At 47.8% G+C, this 16,192-nt stretch overlaps 3 protein-coding genes across 5 annotated transcripts in view; 1 reads left to right on the top strand and 2 right to left on the bottom strand.

Annotated features, from left to right (window-relative positions):
- The window catches only part of LOC310756715 (antigen-presenting glycoprotein CD1d-like), a gene marked incomplete at its 5' end in the record, with an annotated part of 23,177 nt that extends 7,753 nt beyond the window's left edge, over window positions 1-15,424 (bottom strand). For all 3 annotated transcript variants that reach the window (XM_083601332.1, XM_083601331.1, XM_083601330.1), the window contains 4 exons: window positions 37-318; window positions 2,257-2,538; window positions 4,163-4,441; window positions 14,719-15,424. In XM_083601332.1, the coding sequence (XP_083457458.1) occupies window positions 37-318; window positions 2,257-2,538; window positions 4,163-4,441; window positions 14,719-15,424 (1,549 nt within the window). The remainder of the gene's footprint in view (window positions 1-36; window positions 319-2,256; window positions 2,539-4,162; window positions 4,442-14,718) is intronic.
- Window positions 1-16,192, bottom strand: part of LOC310757035 (uncharacterized protein) — a 162,800-nt gene that overhangs the window by 95,050 nt on the left and 51,558 nt on the right. The gene's annotated exons all lie outside the window — the stretch shown is intronic.
- Window positions 15,373-16,192, top strand: part of LOC310756988 (uncharacterized protein) — a 16,906-nt gene continuing 16,086 nt past the window's right edge. The window contains exon 1 of the mRNA XM_083602042.1: window positions 15,373-15,500. The gene's annotated coding sequence lies outside the window, so the exon portion shown is untranslated. The remainder of the gene's footprint in view (window positions 15,501-16,192) is intronic.

Genomic DNA, 16,192 nt, shown 5'->3' with positions numbered 1-16,192 from the left:
AGACGTACAATATTTTTCTGTACCCAAAGTACCTACCCCAAGGGATGATTTTCACCCCCAGGCTGATGTGCTGCACCCTGCAAGCGTAACTGTGCTCATCCGCTGACTTAATAACCAGAGTACTCCTGATCTGGTAAGTCAGGTCGTGGTTAGGCAGTATCTCGGTGGAGTTGAAGTCTGAGCTGGGCAGCTCTTTCCCATCCTGCAGCCAGGAGACGTTGATGGGTTGTGGGTAGAATCCGGTGACTCGGCAAACCAGCAGCAGAGAGTCGGGGGCTGGCGGGGTCTTGTGGGTGAAGACCTCATAGTCTGGCGACACTGAGAGAGCAGAACAGTTCAGAACGCAAGTTGCATATGCTTACAAAGCCATATCACGCTATGCTCTGGCCTGAGCCTCCCAGAATCTGAGATGATTTGCACAAGCACTGGGTGTGCGGTGTCAGGAGTTGTCCTACTCTCAAGTAAGACCCTGGTAGAGACACATGCCCAACTGGCATGTTCTCTCCCTCCTGGTCGATCGTTCGGGAGCTTCAAAAGCTTTCTTCTGCTCGAACATCACAGCGACTGATGCCTTGGAGACATCGGCACACTCAGGGATCCTCAGAGTCTTCGCAGCTTGCGTAACAGACCTCAGCAACTCAGCATTTTGGCTAATCTACTTTACTTACATATAAACACACACAGAGCACTGCAGCATGGCTCCCTCTCTCTCTAGCATCAGACAGCAAAGAGAGAAAACAAAGGACAATAGTCCCACTTCACGGAACACAGTAACACAAACATCCTGTCTCTGTCACTTCCCACTCTGTGGAATGAAAACATACACCGTCATGTGATAACGGGGACACGGGGAATGAATCTCCAATATGCGGCACCCATTTGAGACTGCTGCATGCAGTCAGCTCCATCTTCTTGTGTACAGAAGAGTCGCAAGTAGACTCAGCTGTGTAGGAGGTTATGCTTTTTATGTGTCGTTACATTTGGGGTCATTTGAGGTGGGATGTGTGTGTGGTCAAGAACAGGAAAGGTGGCAGTCTCTCTTCCTGTTTCTCCAAACAAGAACAGCCTGCTGGATTAGCCCTGTATCCTGTTCTCACAGTGGCCAACAGATGCCTGTGGGGCAACCCGAAAGCAGGATTTGAGCACAATAGTGCTTTCCACCTGCCTAGCTTGTGGCTTGCAGCAACTGGGATTCAAAGTCAGAGCATTACTGCCTCGGACTGTAGAGGCAGAGCATAGCAAATGGTGCAGGGATTGCTCTTTCAAAGAACTAGTTCCAACTATTAGCTTAGAGGCTTCAGAAGAGGAGTGGGGAACCTTGGGGCCTGTTTTCCTGGACTACAATTCCCATCAGCCCCAGCTAGCAACAATAACAATGGCAAGTGGCGGTGGGAGATGTAGTTCAGGATCGTCAGGAGCGCCACAGGTTTCCCCACACTTGTTTTAGGACCTCATCAGGGTAACTGAAGTAGCCCTGCTCTAGCTTCTGCTGTAAAGGTAAAAGGTGAGGTCAAGGACCCCTGGACGGTTAAGTCCAGTCAAAGGTGACTGTGGCGTTGTGGCGCTCATCTCGCTTTCCGGTGTTTGTCCACAGATAGCTTTCCGGGTCATGTGGCCAGCAAGACTAAACCGCTTCTGGCACAACGGGATACCGTGACGGAAGCCAGAGCGCATAGAAACACTGTTTACCTTCCCGCTGCAGCGGTACCTATTTATCTACTTGCACTGGTGTGCTTTCGAACTGCTAGGTTGGCAGGAGCCGGGACAGAGCAACGGGAGCTCACTCCATTGCGGGGATTCGAACCCCCGACCTTCCGATCGGCAAGTCCAAGAGGGTTTAGACCACAGCGCCACCGGTGTCCCTGCCCGTCAGGATGGCCAAGTGGTCTAAGGCACCAGACTCAAGGTTGATTCCTTCCCACCTCTTGGGTGTTCTGGTCTCCGAATGGGGGTGTGGGTTCAAATCCCACTTCTGACACATCCTTCTGCTGGACATGATCTAAGGGCCAAAGTGTAATCCAGATCAAATATGCGTGAGCAGCAGGACCAATTGCAGGAGTTTTTGCTCAAAACCACACCCCCCCTTGAAAGTGGATTATTAGCCCAAGAATGGGAAGCTTCCAGTCTGTGCAATTGGGAAGAGTAGCGCCTGTGAGTTTTTCCTCATTTATCCCTGGGGGGAGAACGTGTGCTGCCCTTTGTTCCTTGGAGTAAAAAGAAAAAGGAAGTAAATAAATTGCTAGTTTCCAATCTCACCCTGCCTCTGCACAGCCTCCTTTCCGGTCTCAAGGAAGGTGTTGTGAGCTCTGATGCACTGGCCCAGCAGAAGGATCTGTAGAGTTGCAACTGTGCCCTTGTCACCGTTCAGGGTCTGTTGAACATAGGCAGCCATCGCATTCTCCTGCAGAGCAACCCAGCTGCCGTTATCTGCACTGAAGGTGACAATGGATTCTCCTTCTAAGGCAGCGTCGTAGAAGCCCCTCGTCGTGCCGTTGGACGTGGACTCACAAAAGATCAAGGACTGCACAACGAAGGGATCTGGGTGTTGAAATGAGTTATTGGGGGTATAAAAGAAATGGGAGGGGAGTCCTTAGAAGGTAAAGAGACAGGACCTTTCTCTGCAGCTTTTATTTTTTATGTTATTTTATTGTACGAGGGTTCCCCCCCCCCCCAAAGCCCCCAATCCAGTGGTATATTTTGAAATAAAATGAACAAAACCTTGCAGCGCATTCTGATATATGTTACATTCAGCAGAAGGCTCTTCCGGCTTAGGATCTGGGGGCTTCCCACCGCAAATTATTCCCTGCTCCCAAAAGACGGGGATACTAGGTCAGGTGGGAGCTTCTGCTAAAGATGTACAGAAATGGTTGAGCCTCTAAGGCAGGGGTGGTGGGAGCTCTCAGCTCTCCCAATGTTACCGCACTCCCAACTCCCATGAATTTAACCCCCACATTTGCAGGGGTTGGGGTCACCCTGCAAGCCCCTTGCCCTCTCTACCCCCCCCAATTCCCATAAATTCCACATATTGCATTATTAAATTATGGAGTTTGCTCCCACAAAATGGAGTGATGACCACCAACTTGGATGGGTAAAAAAAAATTAAACAAATCTGTGTTCCCTCAGGCTGATGGGAGTTGTAGTCCAAAGCGTATTGAGGGCACCGGGTTCCAAAGCCTGCAACAGACCAGGAGCCCATGATACACTGTCAGGCGGCAGAGGAACCAACCCCCATGGCAGGTTGACAGGAACGGATAAGACAGGAAAAGGCCTTACCAGCTGCTTTTTATTCAATATTCACAGAGAGAGGCTTGGGAATGCAGCCTCTTGGGGCAATGGCGTTGTCCCAAGTGAGTCATCGCTACAGGTGCTGAAAAGTGCCCTCTGCCTTTGAGCTCTTTGCTCTCCTACTTTCAAGGTTTGCCGGGTTCTGGAATGCTTTCTAAAGACACTGTGTCCGTCAGCTGTCTCCCCCCTGGCGATTCTTCCTCTTCCTCCTCTCCCATTATTTCCCAGCTTCCCCCCTCATCTGCCTCTGAGCTGTGATCTCCCTCAAACCCCTGTTGTAATTCTGAACTGTCTTCTTCTCTCTGGAAGGGTCAGGCTGGGGCGGCGGTCTCCACCATTCCTCCACAGCCCAGTCCCTGACCTAGAAATACCCACAATGCAACTCTATACACACAGAGAGCAGGACCAAACCTGAGAATATGGGGCTGGGGGGAAATCAGATAACAGAGGAATCTCCTGTCACACACAGCCCAGTAGAGGCTGAGGGGCCCAAGCCATTTAGATCAGGGGTCAGCAACCTTTTTCAGCCGTGGGCCGGTCCACTGTCCCTCAGATCATATTTTTTTAAAAAAATATGAACGAATTCCTATGCCCCGCAAATAACCCAGAGATGCATTTTAAATAAAAGCACACATTCTACTCATGTAAAAACACCAGGCAGGCCCCACAAATAACCCAGAGATGCATTTTAAATAAAAGGACACATTCTACTCATGTAAAAACACACTGATTCCTGGACTGTTCGCGGGCTGAATTTAGAAGGTGACTGGGCCGCATCCGGCCTCCGGGCCTTAGGTTGCCTACCCCTGATTTAGATTATCTCTCCACCAAGGAGACACAGCACTCCTAGAAGAACAGAACCAGTGGCGATACTTACAGCTGCCTTTGAGAAACACGACCATTTTGTTGACGGTTTGTACGAAGCCTAGGAAGTAGCCTTTGATAATCTTCAGCAGAAGGTCCCACTCTTGAGGCGTGAGGCCGCTTACGCCCCAAGGCTGGAGGAACTTGAACTTCCAGGTGCGGGTATCCAATGAAACGACCGCCACGTCTCCCAGAAAGGAAGCGCCCTCGATGTCAGTGTCACTGGCATTGTGGAACACCACCGTCTGAAGCAGGCGGAGGACATGGGGTGTTTCTGGGAGAGGAAGGTTGGCTGGTGGGGGAAGAGTAGATAAATAAAGGCTGGGTGGCTCAGTTGGTTAGAGCATGGTGCTGATGACACCAAGGCTGTGGGTTCGATCCCCGTATGGGACAGCTGCATTGCAGGGGGTTGGACTAGATGATGGTCAGGGTCCCTTCCAACTCTTCTGATTCTATGAATAATAGGCAAGAGGAAACATCTATGTCCCACTCCTGCACCCTTCACAGCAGCTTGACGTACAAGAAAGAAATCAGGTGGCCAATTGCTCCGGAGCAGCAGGGCTCCTCTGCCTTTAATGTTAATAGTTGAGGAGAGAATTTCGGCTGGTGATCGCATCAGGGGAAAAGAGAGAGAGTTTGGATTTGATATCCCGCTTTATCACTACCCGAAGGAGTCTCAAAGCAGCTAACCATCTCCTTTCCCTTCCTCCCCCACAACAAACACTCTGTGAGGTGAGTGGGGCTGAAAAACTTCAAAGAAGTGTGACTGGCCCAAGGTCACCCAGCAGCTGCATGTGGAGGAGTGGGGAAGCGAACCCGGTTCCCCAGATTACGAGACTATCGCTCTTAACCACTACACCACACTGGCTCTCAAGACAGCCCGGGGGGGGGGGTCCCACTTAGGAGAATGACCAGGAAAGCCCCCCGCCAGACACAGCAGGTGGGACAGAGCTATCCCTCCAACATCTGCGTCTCTGCAGCTAATCTGGGCAGGGCAGGTGGGTGGCAAGGGTGAGGAGGGGCAGATGCAAATACTGCACTCCTCCCAATGTGTCCACACAGCCACTGCCCTGCTCTACACACACACCTCCCACCAAATCAGCCACAGCCACTCTTGTGTTGGTGAAGTTGCGCCACAGCTCGGCCAAACCACACTGCTGTTTGCAACCCTAAAAAGCCTCCCACCGGCTGTCACCATTTCTTTCTTACGTATAATCACAAGAAGGCAAGTCTATCTTCCATAGCCATTGCTCATAAATAAACCTTATCCGTCAACCTTCCTGTGAACTGTTAATTAAAAGCTTCCTGTTTGCAGGTTCTGCCTATTTTATTTCTCCTGGTGGTTCATTGTTAAGGGATTAATGAATAGCCCTCATGGTTATCCCACTGAATAGCTTTCTCTAATGCCTCCAATGGCAGCTTCTGTTCCCAAGAAGGCAGAACTTTGATTAACGATTGCCTTGCATTATTTTTTCATTTTCATTTAATAGCAAAATAGCATTATTTTGTTATTGAAAAGGGGGGGGTGAGAGGAAAGCCTGCATAGCCTCCCCCACCCCATGAAAGAATGAATTTGGATTGAAATTCCCCATTAAAGACAAGCAAAATAATAATGATGGTGATGGTGATGATGTTATTATTAATACCCCAACCATCTGGCTAGGTTTCCCCAGCCACTCTCTCTTTTTGCAATGAGGGAACCGCCAGAAGGCCCTCGGAGCTAGACGTCAGGGTCTGGGCTGAACGATGGGGTGGAGACGCTCCTTCAGGTATTCTGGGCTGAGGCCGTTTAGCATCACTAAACAAACATCACTTCTGCTGTCTTTTTGGAGCTCAAGGAAAACCTTCCTCTTCCATGAAGCCTTTTATGTAGAGATTGTGCCCAGTCTGCATCTGCATGGGAATTTTTTTTAAGATGTTTTATTATTTTATTGCTTGGTGTTTGCCACCCTCAGCTCCTTTGAAGCTTTGAGTATAAACTTAAACAATAATAATATTAATAACAACACCAGCTACTACTAACAACAGCAAGCAGTACAACAGACAGGACCTGAAAACAGGAAGCTTTAAATTACAAGCACAGGAGCACCAAAACAGTGCTTTGCTTGCCTGCTCTGCTCCTGCATTCCTACGTTCTATGCTAGACAGACCGATGCTGCAACTGTATATTCTCGCTGAAATCCCCAGCAAATACCAGATATGAAAAGGCCCCAACACAGCAAACACTGGACTGCAACCATTTGTCAATACCTTCGGGTGACACCAATTTTAATCTTATTCCAAGAAGACACACTGAAACCAACTGACTTAAAGCAATGGCTCTATTCTGAATATGACTAACATTGGAAATTGCCTATCATCTAGATCAGGGGTTCCCGTACTGTGGTCCACAGACCAACAGTGATCCATGAGTTTTGTCCAGGTGGTCCAATGCATGTCCACATAAAATCTCCGTATCGTTTTTAAACTGTCTTTTATTGCTTCTTTTATTGTAATACAATTAGAATTTGGTGGCTCCCCAGCTTCTAATATTGGGTTTAAAAACGAGAACAAAAAATACCCAAGCACTTGAGAGTGATTTAGCCTTCCTGACTGGTAAAAAGGAAGCTGAAATGCAACCACATCATTTTGGCGACGTTTCCTGTTTTTAAATCAAATGTGACTGCGTTCTTGGCAATTGGCCATTGACATGTGTATTTAGTTTAGTAACGCTACCGTAACTTTTCCCAACTGGCTCAGCAACACTTACATCTTGCACCAGGTCCTGGGTGCCGCTGAAGACTAAATCCAGGGTTCCAACCATTCTAGGGCACAGTTGTTTAGGGTACCTAGAAATTTTGCCTCTTTGTCATGACTGGAAAACATAGGAGGCAGTTTGTGTCACACACGACTTGGAACATTTCCTCTTTTGGGAGCTTCCTTGATTTCATTCCTCTTCTCAAGATCTCACTCAGCATTTTGAACAGAAGCACCCCTAGCACTAAATGACTCTTGGGGCCCAGTATCACCACCCAAAACAATTCTGTGGACAAATCTGCTGCTTTGCGGATGTCTAACTTGCTGAAAGCAATGCCCCCTTTGCCATACAGAGCCACACACACAGAGAGAGAGCCCAGTACATCCTTCCCTGCCCTTCCTATTTCCAGAGGCATCCCACTGGTTCTCTCCGTTCCACCAAGTAAATGCAGAATTGCCGCTTTTGTTTGTTGCAAGGCAATGGACAAGAATATATTTGCTCCTATGAGATAATGCATTGCGTGTGTGCACGGAAATGTTTTAAAAGCAAGAAAGGTAACCTTAAAATCACAGACCACGCCCCAGTAGAAGTTACCCTTAAAATAGGAGAGGGAACGCAAACCACCCCATCATGTTCCTTCAGTCCCATCCTAACCACAAATAAACAAATTAGAGAGTCTCACAAAAACTCTCCAAAACTACTTCAAGGAAAACAATGTAGACAATATAACAACTCCCCTCCTTTGGGATGCAATGAAAGTGGTCACTAGAGGAGCTTGCATAAAAGAGAAAACATCCCTTAAAAAACAAACCTCCTCAAAAGTTAGCAAAATAGAACAAGACACCACGGTCCTCTCATCACGCTACAAACAAACAGGATCTAAAAAACTCCTTAAACTTATAGAACTGAAAAAGGAGAGAACTAGACTCCCTAGAAATGAACAAAACAATGATCAACATTCTATACTCTAAACAATGCTTCTACGAGTATGACGGGAAAAACTCCAGGCTATTAGCAAACAGGTGATAGGTTATCTGGCTATTGCACACTGGCTATCAGCTAGAGACTGTATTTTGATACAGTTTAAAATTCTTGCATCCTTGCGTTAAAGAGATGTGCTGCGTGAAGATTATTTAGACCTTGTTTATCTGCAAACCCTGTGAACTACCACACCTGCTTTTGGTACAGCCACCATTTACTGCCACATTAACCACAGTAACGGTTTCGTTTTAGTGCAACTTGCAGAAGTGCGGGAGCTGAGATGAAACCCTCCTATAACCCCTCTGTAGATGGAATAATAGTGCTTATATTGTCTCCCTTTGCTGAGTTGACAGAGACAGAGACACCAGCCCATTCCTTTCCATTGAACAGTGGTCTGTGATGCCAAAATATCTATTCTCTATAGATGTCACCAAGTGAAACATCTCCCTGGCACGGAGCAAAACGTTTAGCACCTGCTAACCGCATGAAACTGTTGTTAGATAGGCAGGTGCAGAATATGCTTTAAAAGTTGTTGACTCGACCCAGCATTGAGAATGCTGCTTTTCAAAAGATCGACAGTATTGTGGAACCTTAAAAAGACTATAATCATTTCCTTGTGGCACAAAGTTTGTGGTTTATAATACAGTGGTACCTCGGGTTACCACTCGGGTTACAGTGGTACCTTGGACAGAAGTGCCTGGCGTGCTCTAGTCCATGGGGTCACGAAGAGTCGGACACGACTAAACGACTAAACAATAACAACAACACCTCGGGTTACACACGCTTCAGGTTACAGACTCTGCTAACCCAGAAATAGTACCTTGGGTTAAGAACTTTGCTTCAGGATGAGAACAGAAATCACGTGACAGCAACGGGAGGCCCCATTAGCTAAAGTGGTAACTCAGGTTAAGAACAGTTTCAGGTTAAGAACGGACCTCCAGAACAAATTATGTTCTTAACCCGTGGTACCACTGTACTAACTTGTTCAGGGTTGTTTGAACAAAAAGAAATTCTGAAGAACTCCAAAAGGCTCTCTCCTCCTGAGTGAATGGGTGGGGAAACAGCAAATGCCATTCGCTGTAAACAAGTGTTAAAGTGAGGTATGTCAGAGCGAAAATACATAACTTTACATATATGCTCATGGGGTCTGAACAGCCAGGAAATGAACAGGAACAAGACTTTGGGTTCATCTTGATGGAGATGTTGCTGTGCCTGTGAAAAAGGTAAATTCCATGCTAGGGATCATGAAGAAAGGAATTGAAAATAAAACTGCCAGTACAGTGGTACCTCGGGTTACATACGCTTCAGGTTACATACGCTTCAGGTTACACACTCCGCTAACCCAGAAATATTGCTTCAGGTTAAGAACTTTGCTTCAGGATAAGAACAGAAATCGCGCGGTGGCACCAGGAGGCCCCATTAGCTAAATTGGTGCTTCAGGTTAAGAAGAGTTTCAGGTTAAGAACGGACCTCCAGAACGAATTAAGTACTTAACCCGAGGTAACACTGTATTCTAAAGCCATTACAGAAATCTTACGTTGTGGCCATATTTAGGAATACGGCATACAATTCTGGTCAGCTCACCTCAAAAAGCGTATTGTAGAGTGGGAAAAGGTTCAGAAAAGGGCAACCAAAGCGGATGAAGGTAAGGAACCATTACCCCTGTGAGGATAGGCTGCAGCCTTTGGAACTTTTTTATGTTTAGAGAAAAGGTGACTAAGATGTGACCTGATAAAAGTTGATAATCTTGGGGGAAAGGGGATGGGGGGGAAAAAACATTTTCTCCCTCTTTCATAACACTGCAGCTCGTGGACACCCAGCAAAGCCGAATACAGTGGTACCTCGGGTTACATACGCTTCAGGTTACAGACTCCGCTAACCCAGAAATAGTGCTTCCGGTTAAGAACGTTGGTTCAGGATGAGAACAGAAATCATGCTCCGGCGGCGCAGCAGCAGCAGGAGGCCCCATTAGCTAAAGTGGTGCTTCAGGTTAAGAACAGTTTCAGGTTAAGTACGGACCTCCGGAACAATGTAAGTACTTAACCCGAGGTACCACTGTACTGGAAGATTCAGCACCGATTTTAAAAAATACTTCACGCACCACATAATGAAGACGCGGAACTTGTTCCCACAGGGAGCAGCAATGGTCGTCCACTTAGATGGCTTTAAAAGGGGATTGGGCAAATTCTTGGAGGGTAGGTAAAGGTCAAGGACCCCTGGACAGTTAAGTCCAGTCAAAGGCAACCATGGGGTTGCGGCGCTCATCTCGCTTTCAGGCCAAGGGAGCCGGTGTTTGTCCACAGACAGCTTTCCGGGTCATGTGGCCAGCAGGACTAAACCGCTTTTGGCGTAACGGGACAGCGTGATGGAAGCCAGGGCGCGTGGAAATGCCATTTACCTTCCTGCCGCAGCGGTGCCCATTTATCTACTTGCACTGGCGTGCTTCTGAACTGCTAGGTTGGCAGGAGCAGGGACCGAGCAACGGGAGCTCACCCCGTTGCGGAGATTCGAACCTGTGCTCAGGTCTCGCTTGCAGGTTTCCCCAGGCATCCAGCTGGCCACTGTGAGAAGAACAGGATGCTGTACAAGATGGGCCATTGCTCTGATCCAGCAGGACCCTTCTTATGTTCTTTTTTTATATATATAAAATATTTATTAAGGTTTTAAAAGTTTATATAAAATAGAAAAAACAAAACAGAAAACAAAAACAGTAAAAATACATACAAAACATACAAAACACATACAACAAGTATAATTTCAATCCCTTATATTCATAAAACTTACTTTCCCGACCTCCTCATACCTCCCCTTTCTGTATTCCAATCTCTAATTAATTCAATTCAGCAAATCCTTCCCCTAATTTCTGTATAATTTTTAACCTTTCTTTTCTTGATCACATAATCATTACAGCTTTTAACCACTTAATTTCTGAATCAACATCGTTCTAACCTTCAATAATTTTACAATGTTTCCTAAGATAGTCCTTAAATTTCTTCCAATCTTCTTCCGCCGTCTCTTTTCCCTGGTCTCGGATTCTGCCGGTCATTTCTGCCAGTCCCATATAATCTATAACCTTCATCTGCCATTCTTCCATGGTGGGTAGATCTTCTGTCTTCCAATACTTTGCAATACTTTGGGCCTTTTTATACACTTCTTCATCTCTAAATAAAGTGTCATTCATCCTCCATCTGAAGGAGCCAGTTGTTATGACAAAGACCCATATTTTATTTATTTAGGTAAATTGCGTCGCCATCACCCCAATTTCCCCAGGTTCTCTCCCCCCCCCCATTTCTACTCAACATCACGCTCCGCATTCTAGATAAGCCTCCTTTGTACGATGCTTCCTCGAAGCCAGAGACCACACATGAAAAGCCACCCGTGCTCTGGAGGGTAGGATTCGAACCAGTGGCTTCAAGTTACAAGAAAGGAGATTCCGACTAAACATCAGAAAGAACGTTCTGACAGTAAGAGCTGTTTGACAGTGGAAGGGTCTTCCCTCGGGAGGTTGTGGACTCTCCTTTCCTTGAAGGTTTTTAAGCAGAGTTTGGGTAGCCGTCTGTCGTGGGCGCTTTAGCTGAGATTCCTGCATTGCAGGGGGCTGGACTAGATGACCCATGGGGTCCCTTCCAACTCTACTTTGGGACTTGGGAGGGGGGGGCTTCTTAATATAAATTGTTATTTTCCCCAAATTTCATGAACTAACATTTAGATTAGATCAAAAAGTCAAGGACCCTGAAAGGATTTCCTGTTCCTCTATGGTTTGGAGAAAATCCAATGACAAGCGGAACCAACTAGTTTCAGTTCCCAGGTCTCGGATTCTGCCAGTCATTTCCGCCAATTCCATATAATCCGTCACCTTCATCTGCCACTCTTCCAGGGTGGGTAGCTCTTGTGTCTTCCAATACTTTGCAATAAGTATTCTTGCTGCTGTTGTTGCATACATAAAGAAAGTTCTATCCTTCTTTGGCACCATTTGGCCGACTATGCCCAGGAGAAAGGCCTCTGGTTTCTTCAGGAAGGTATATTTAAATACCTTTTTCATTTCATTATATATCATCTCCCAGAAAGCCTTAATCTTTGGGCACGTCCACCAAAGGTGAAAGAATGTACCTTCATTTTCTTTACATTTCCAACATTTATTATCGGGCAAATGATATATTTTTGCAAGCTTGACTGGTGTCATGTACCACCTGTATATCATTTTCATAATATTCTCTCTTAAGGCATTACATGCCGTAAATTTCATACCGGCGGTCCACAACTGTTCCCAGTCAGCAAACATAATGTTGTGACCAATATCTTATGCCCATTTGATCATAGCAGATTTAACCGTTTCATCCTGAGTATTCCATTTCAACAGCAAGTTATACATTCTTGAAAGAGTTGGTGGAAGAAGACTGGAAGAAATTTAAAGACTATCTTCAGAAATACTGTAAAATTAATGAATGTTAAAATGATGTTGGATTGAAAATAAGTGGCATTAGCAATAAAGTTAACAACAGTATGCAAAATTGAATCGATAATGGATGAAAATAGAGTTATAATATGTTAAGATACAGAGTTAAGATAAACGAAAGAGGGTAAGGATTTGCTGATTTGATTACTTAAATGGGAATACAAAAAGGGGAGGTGTGAGGAGGCCAAGGAAATAAGATAATGAGTTAGGGTTACAAAAAATGGATTTGTTTTTCTTCTTCTTTTTTCTTTTTTATGTATTTTTCTATGTTTTTTTTGTATTTCTTTCTTTTTATATGACCTTTTTAAATTTATGTTTTTGTAAAACTTCAATAAATATCTTTAAAAAAAAACCAACAACAACTAGTTTCAGTTCCCCCCACATCCTCCTTTGAGTCCCATGAAGGCAACATTGTGGCTACGGAGGAGGAAGTTGACCTCCAGAGCCGTCTTTCCCACAGGGCTTAGTGGTGCGTTGCGCCAGGGCGCCGGCCTCTCAGGGGCGCCGCAGCGAGTGGGGGAGCTGCGTGGCTTTGCCGGCAGCCTCCCCTTTCCCTGCACACCTGCGCCCCACCAACTACAGCGGTACCTCGGGTTAAGAACTGAATTCGTTCCGGAGGTCCCTTCTTAACCTGAAACTGTTCTTAACCTGAAGCACCACTTTAGCTAATGGGGCCTCCTGCTGCTGCCACGCCGCCGGAGCACGATTTCTGTTCTCATCCTGAAGCAAAGTTCTTAACCCGAGGTACTATTTCTGAGTTAGCAGAGTCTGTAACCTGAAGCGTCTGTAACCCAAGGTACCACTATATATGGGTTGCGGGCGCACAGCTTTCCTCCCAAGGCTCGGCGGGGATCACTCTCCCGCAGCGGCATGGGGGAGAGTTGCACACACACACCCCCCGGATGGCTGGCAGTGCGCAGTTACGGCCACTATCCACCCCAACACTATCCATGGTAATTTGGGGGTGCTAGGTGGATATTTGCACCCTGGCGTCGCATCTGCTAAAGACGTCCCTGCTGATCCCAGTGCCCCGAGGCAGGCAGGACATGGCTGACTGGCTGGCTGAGGTTGGTGGGGGCAATGCCCCATTTGCCCAAATGAACCAACCTCAGCCAGCTGTGGGTCTGCCACTGCTGCCACCCCAGTATCTGCCACAGGATCTGGCCCTACTGGAAAGCGAGTCCTACTCATTTTGAGAATCTGCATCCGGAGTCTCTTTTTGCCTTCACTAGAGTCCACTTGTGAAACTCCAAAGAAGGCAAACATCAAGACCCCCTAAACCTCCTTCCAAACTAAACAGCTCCAAGGAGCAAGCACTGCTCCCAAATCAAAAAGGGAGGTGAATGAAATGCTGGCAGGTACAGACAGTGATAATTCAGCACTTTAACAACTGTAATTCAGAAACCGGATTTTATTTCACCTTGGCATCCTGGCATTAGCAAGCCAATTCTTTATTATTTTATTGTTTCTCAAGTTGGTATACCACCCTTCACCCGCAGATCTTAGGGCAGTTTGCAACATAAAAACACAAGATTAAATCACAAAATACAGTGGTACCTCAGGTTAAGTACTTAATTTGTTCCGGAGGTCCGTTCTTAACCTGAAACTGTTCTTAACCTGAAGCACCACTTTAGCTAATGGGACCTCTTGCTGCTGCTGCTGTGCCGCCGGAGCCCGATTTCTGTTCTTAACCTGAAGCACTATTTCCGGGTTAGCAGAGTGTGTAACCTGAAGCGTATGTAACCTGAAGCATATGTAACCTGAGGTACCACTGTACATAAGAGAAGCAGGGCCGGATTTAGGTTTGATGAGGCCCTAAGCTATTGAAGGTAATGGTGCCCTTTATATGTCCAGCTGTCTTTTGCCATGCAACCAGTCCATGCAGAATGTAGGCTCCCTATATCTAGAAATGAGCAAACCAGTAATATTTTAGGGAGCAGGTGGGGCCCATTACTTACATCACAGGAACCTACACAACACAAAACACTGTTGCTGTATGCAGGTTTCTTTTCATTTGTTTTTATCTTATATTTTGGAAATGTACATCCAGGGTTTTTTCCCCTTTAAATTTTTTTGGGGCCCCCAATAGAGTGGGGCCCTAAGCTCTAGCTTGTTTAGCTTATACTCAAATCTGGCACCGAACAGAAGCAAGAACAAAACAAAACAATAACCTAAACCGCACATAAAAAGTTGAAGAGGGAAGTTATCGCTTGGAGCCCCTCTGGGTAGAGAATTCCACAAATACAATTAACGAGTGCAATGCGATTTTTAAAAAAAAAAATCATTTGTTTCGGTTTAATCCACAGGTGACAGCACAGAAACACTACTTAAAGGCTCGCATACTATGCCAAGCAACTATCTCCCAAATTTCATTTAAAAAAGGAAGTTCACATACCTGGGCTGGCTCCGCAGGGCGACGAGGCGAGGTACCCAAACAGCAGCAACACCCAGGCTGGAGATTGCAGGGCTCGCTTCTGGCCCCTTCTCACGTGCATGCTGGAAGCAGGGGCACGCGCGGAAAGCGAAAGTAGCTCGCTTTCCCTCCTCCCGCAGGGGAGATTCCTATTCCGCAAGGAAGAACCCACGGAGCGACGGCGGAACTCCAGGACACGGTCTCGCCCTCCCTGCGCCGGGATCGCATTTCTGCATGCAAAGCGGGCGCTCCCGGGCGACTTTCCCACGCCGGTTCCGTCCGCGCATCCTTGCACCTGCCTCATTCCCCGATGGGTGCCGGGCCACCCAGGGGTGGAGAAAGCAATCCGAGCGGCAGCAGCACCAGCTGCAGTTTTCCTGGGCTCCTGTGCTCGCCCGCCCTCTGCAGCCACTAGGGGAGGCCGTCTCGGGACGCGGCGGAGGCGAAGGCGAAGGAGCCACCCCTCTTCTCTGCGCTCCGCTCCGTCCTCGCCTAGCCTGGAAGGGGCGGCGCCTCGTCCCGCCCCAGACAATGTCCGCCCCGCCCCGGCTCGGCCCTCCCCTCGCCCGCCCCACGTGGTCGAGCGCTGGCGATAGACCTTGAGCCTCGCTTCCTGTGTGGCTGTGTGCGCGCGCGGGCCGCGGAGAGCCCGACCCGAGTGGCGACTGCGGCTCCCCCACCCACGCATCCGCACGCTCTCCGGCTTGGATCGATCCCGGGGGTGGCGGAAGATTCTAAGCCCACCCCTCCGAGCGCCTGATCGGGTGAGCAGGGGAAAGGGGGGGGGAGGTTCCCGGTGGCAAACTTGATCCGGAGCGCAAAGTCCCCTTTTACGCACAACCACCACCGTCGGCTAGGGGTCCTGGGTGGGGCCCGAGAGGCCTGTACGGGCGGTTATTGCTGCTGCCCTGGGAGGAGAAGGTGGTGGTGGTGCCTAGTGGTCTCTCCTCCCCTCCAGATAAGGTGCCTGTCACTGGGGACCGCACTCCCCCCCCCAACCAAGAAGCTCCACTCTCGGGGGAAATGTGAGCCAGCACCTGCACTGTCTTTTGGAGTGATGAATAGTGTCCTGGCTTGCCCCTCCCCATCAAGAAAACAATAGAAATACTTAACTAACTGACCAATCACGTCGGTTCTGCTGCCCCAGACAAAAGGCCTGCCCGCCCCCCCCCGCAACAAAAATCCTGGCTACGCCCATGTGTCCTGGGGTTCCTTGAGGCCATGGACTGTCTGCTAGTATGCAGCTGCTGCAGCAGTGAGGATGAGTGACAAGCAATGTCTGTGGAACTTCTCTTTATGTACTTATTTTACCCTCCTGTTGTCCCCGGAGAGACTCTGCACTTGGATCGCGAGTGAGGATCCTGTGACCTTCCAGATCCTGCTCCCATCGTCTCTGACCACTGGCTGGCCTTGCTGCCTGGGGTTGAGAGGACATGGGAGTCCAGCGATACCTGGG

The sequence above is a fragment of the Podarcis filfolensis genome (assembly GCF_964270895.1).
Source record: "Podarcis filfolensis genome assembly, chromosome: 2".
Taxonomy (NCBI): domain Eukaryota; kingdom Metazoa; phylum Chordata; class Lepidosauria; order Squamata; family Lacertidae; genus Podarcis; species Podarcis filfolensis.
Note: the sequence above shows the minus strand (reverse complement) of the source record. Positions and strands in the feature narration are given on the sequence as shown.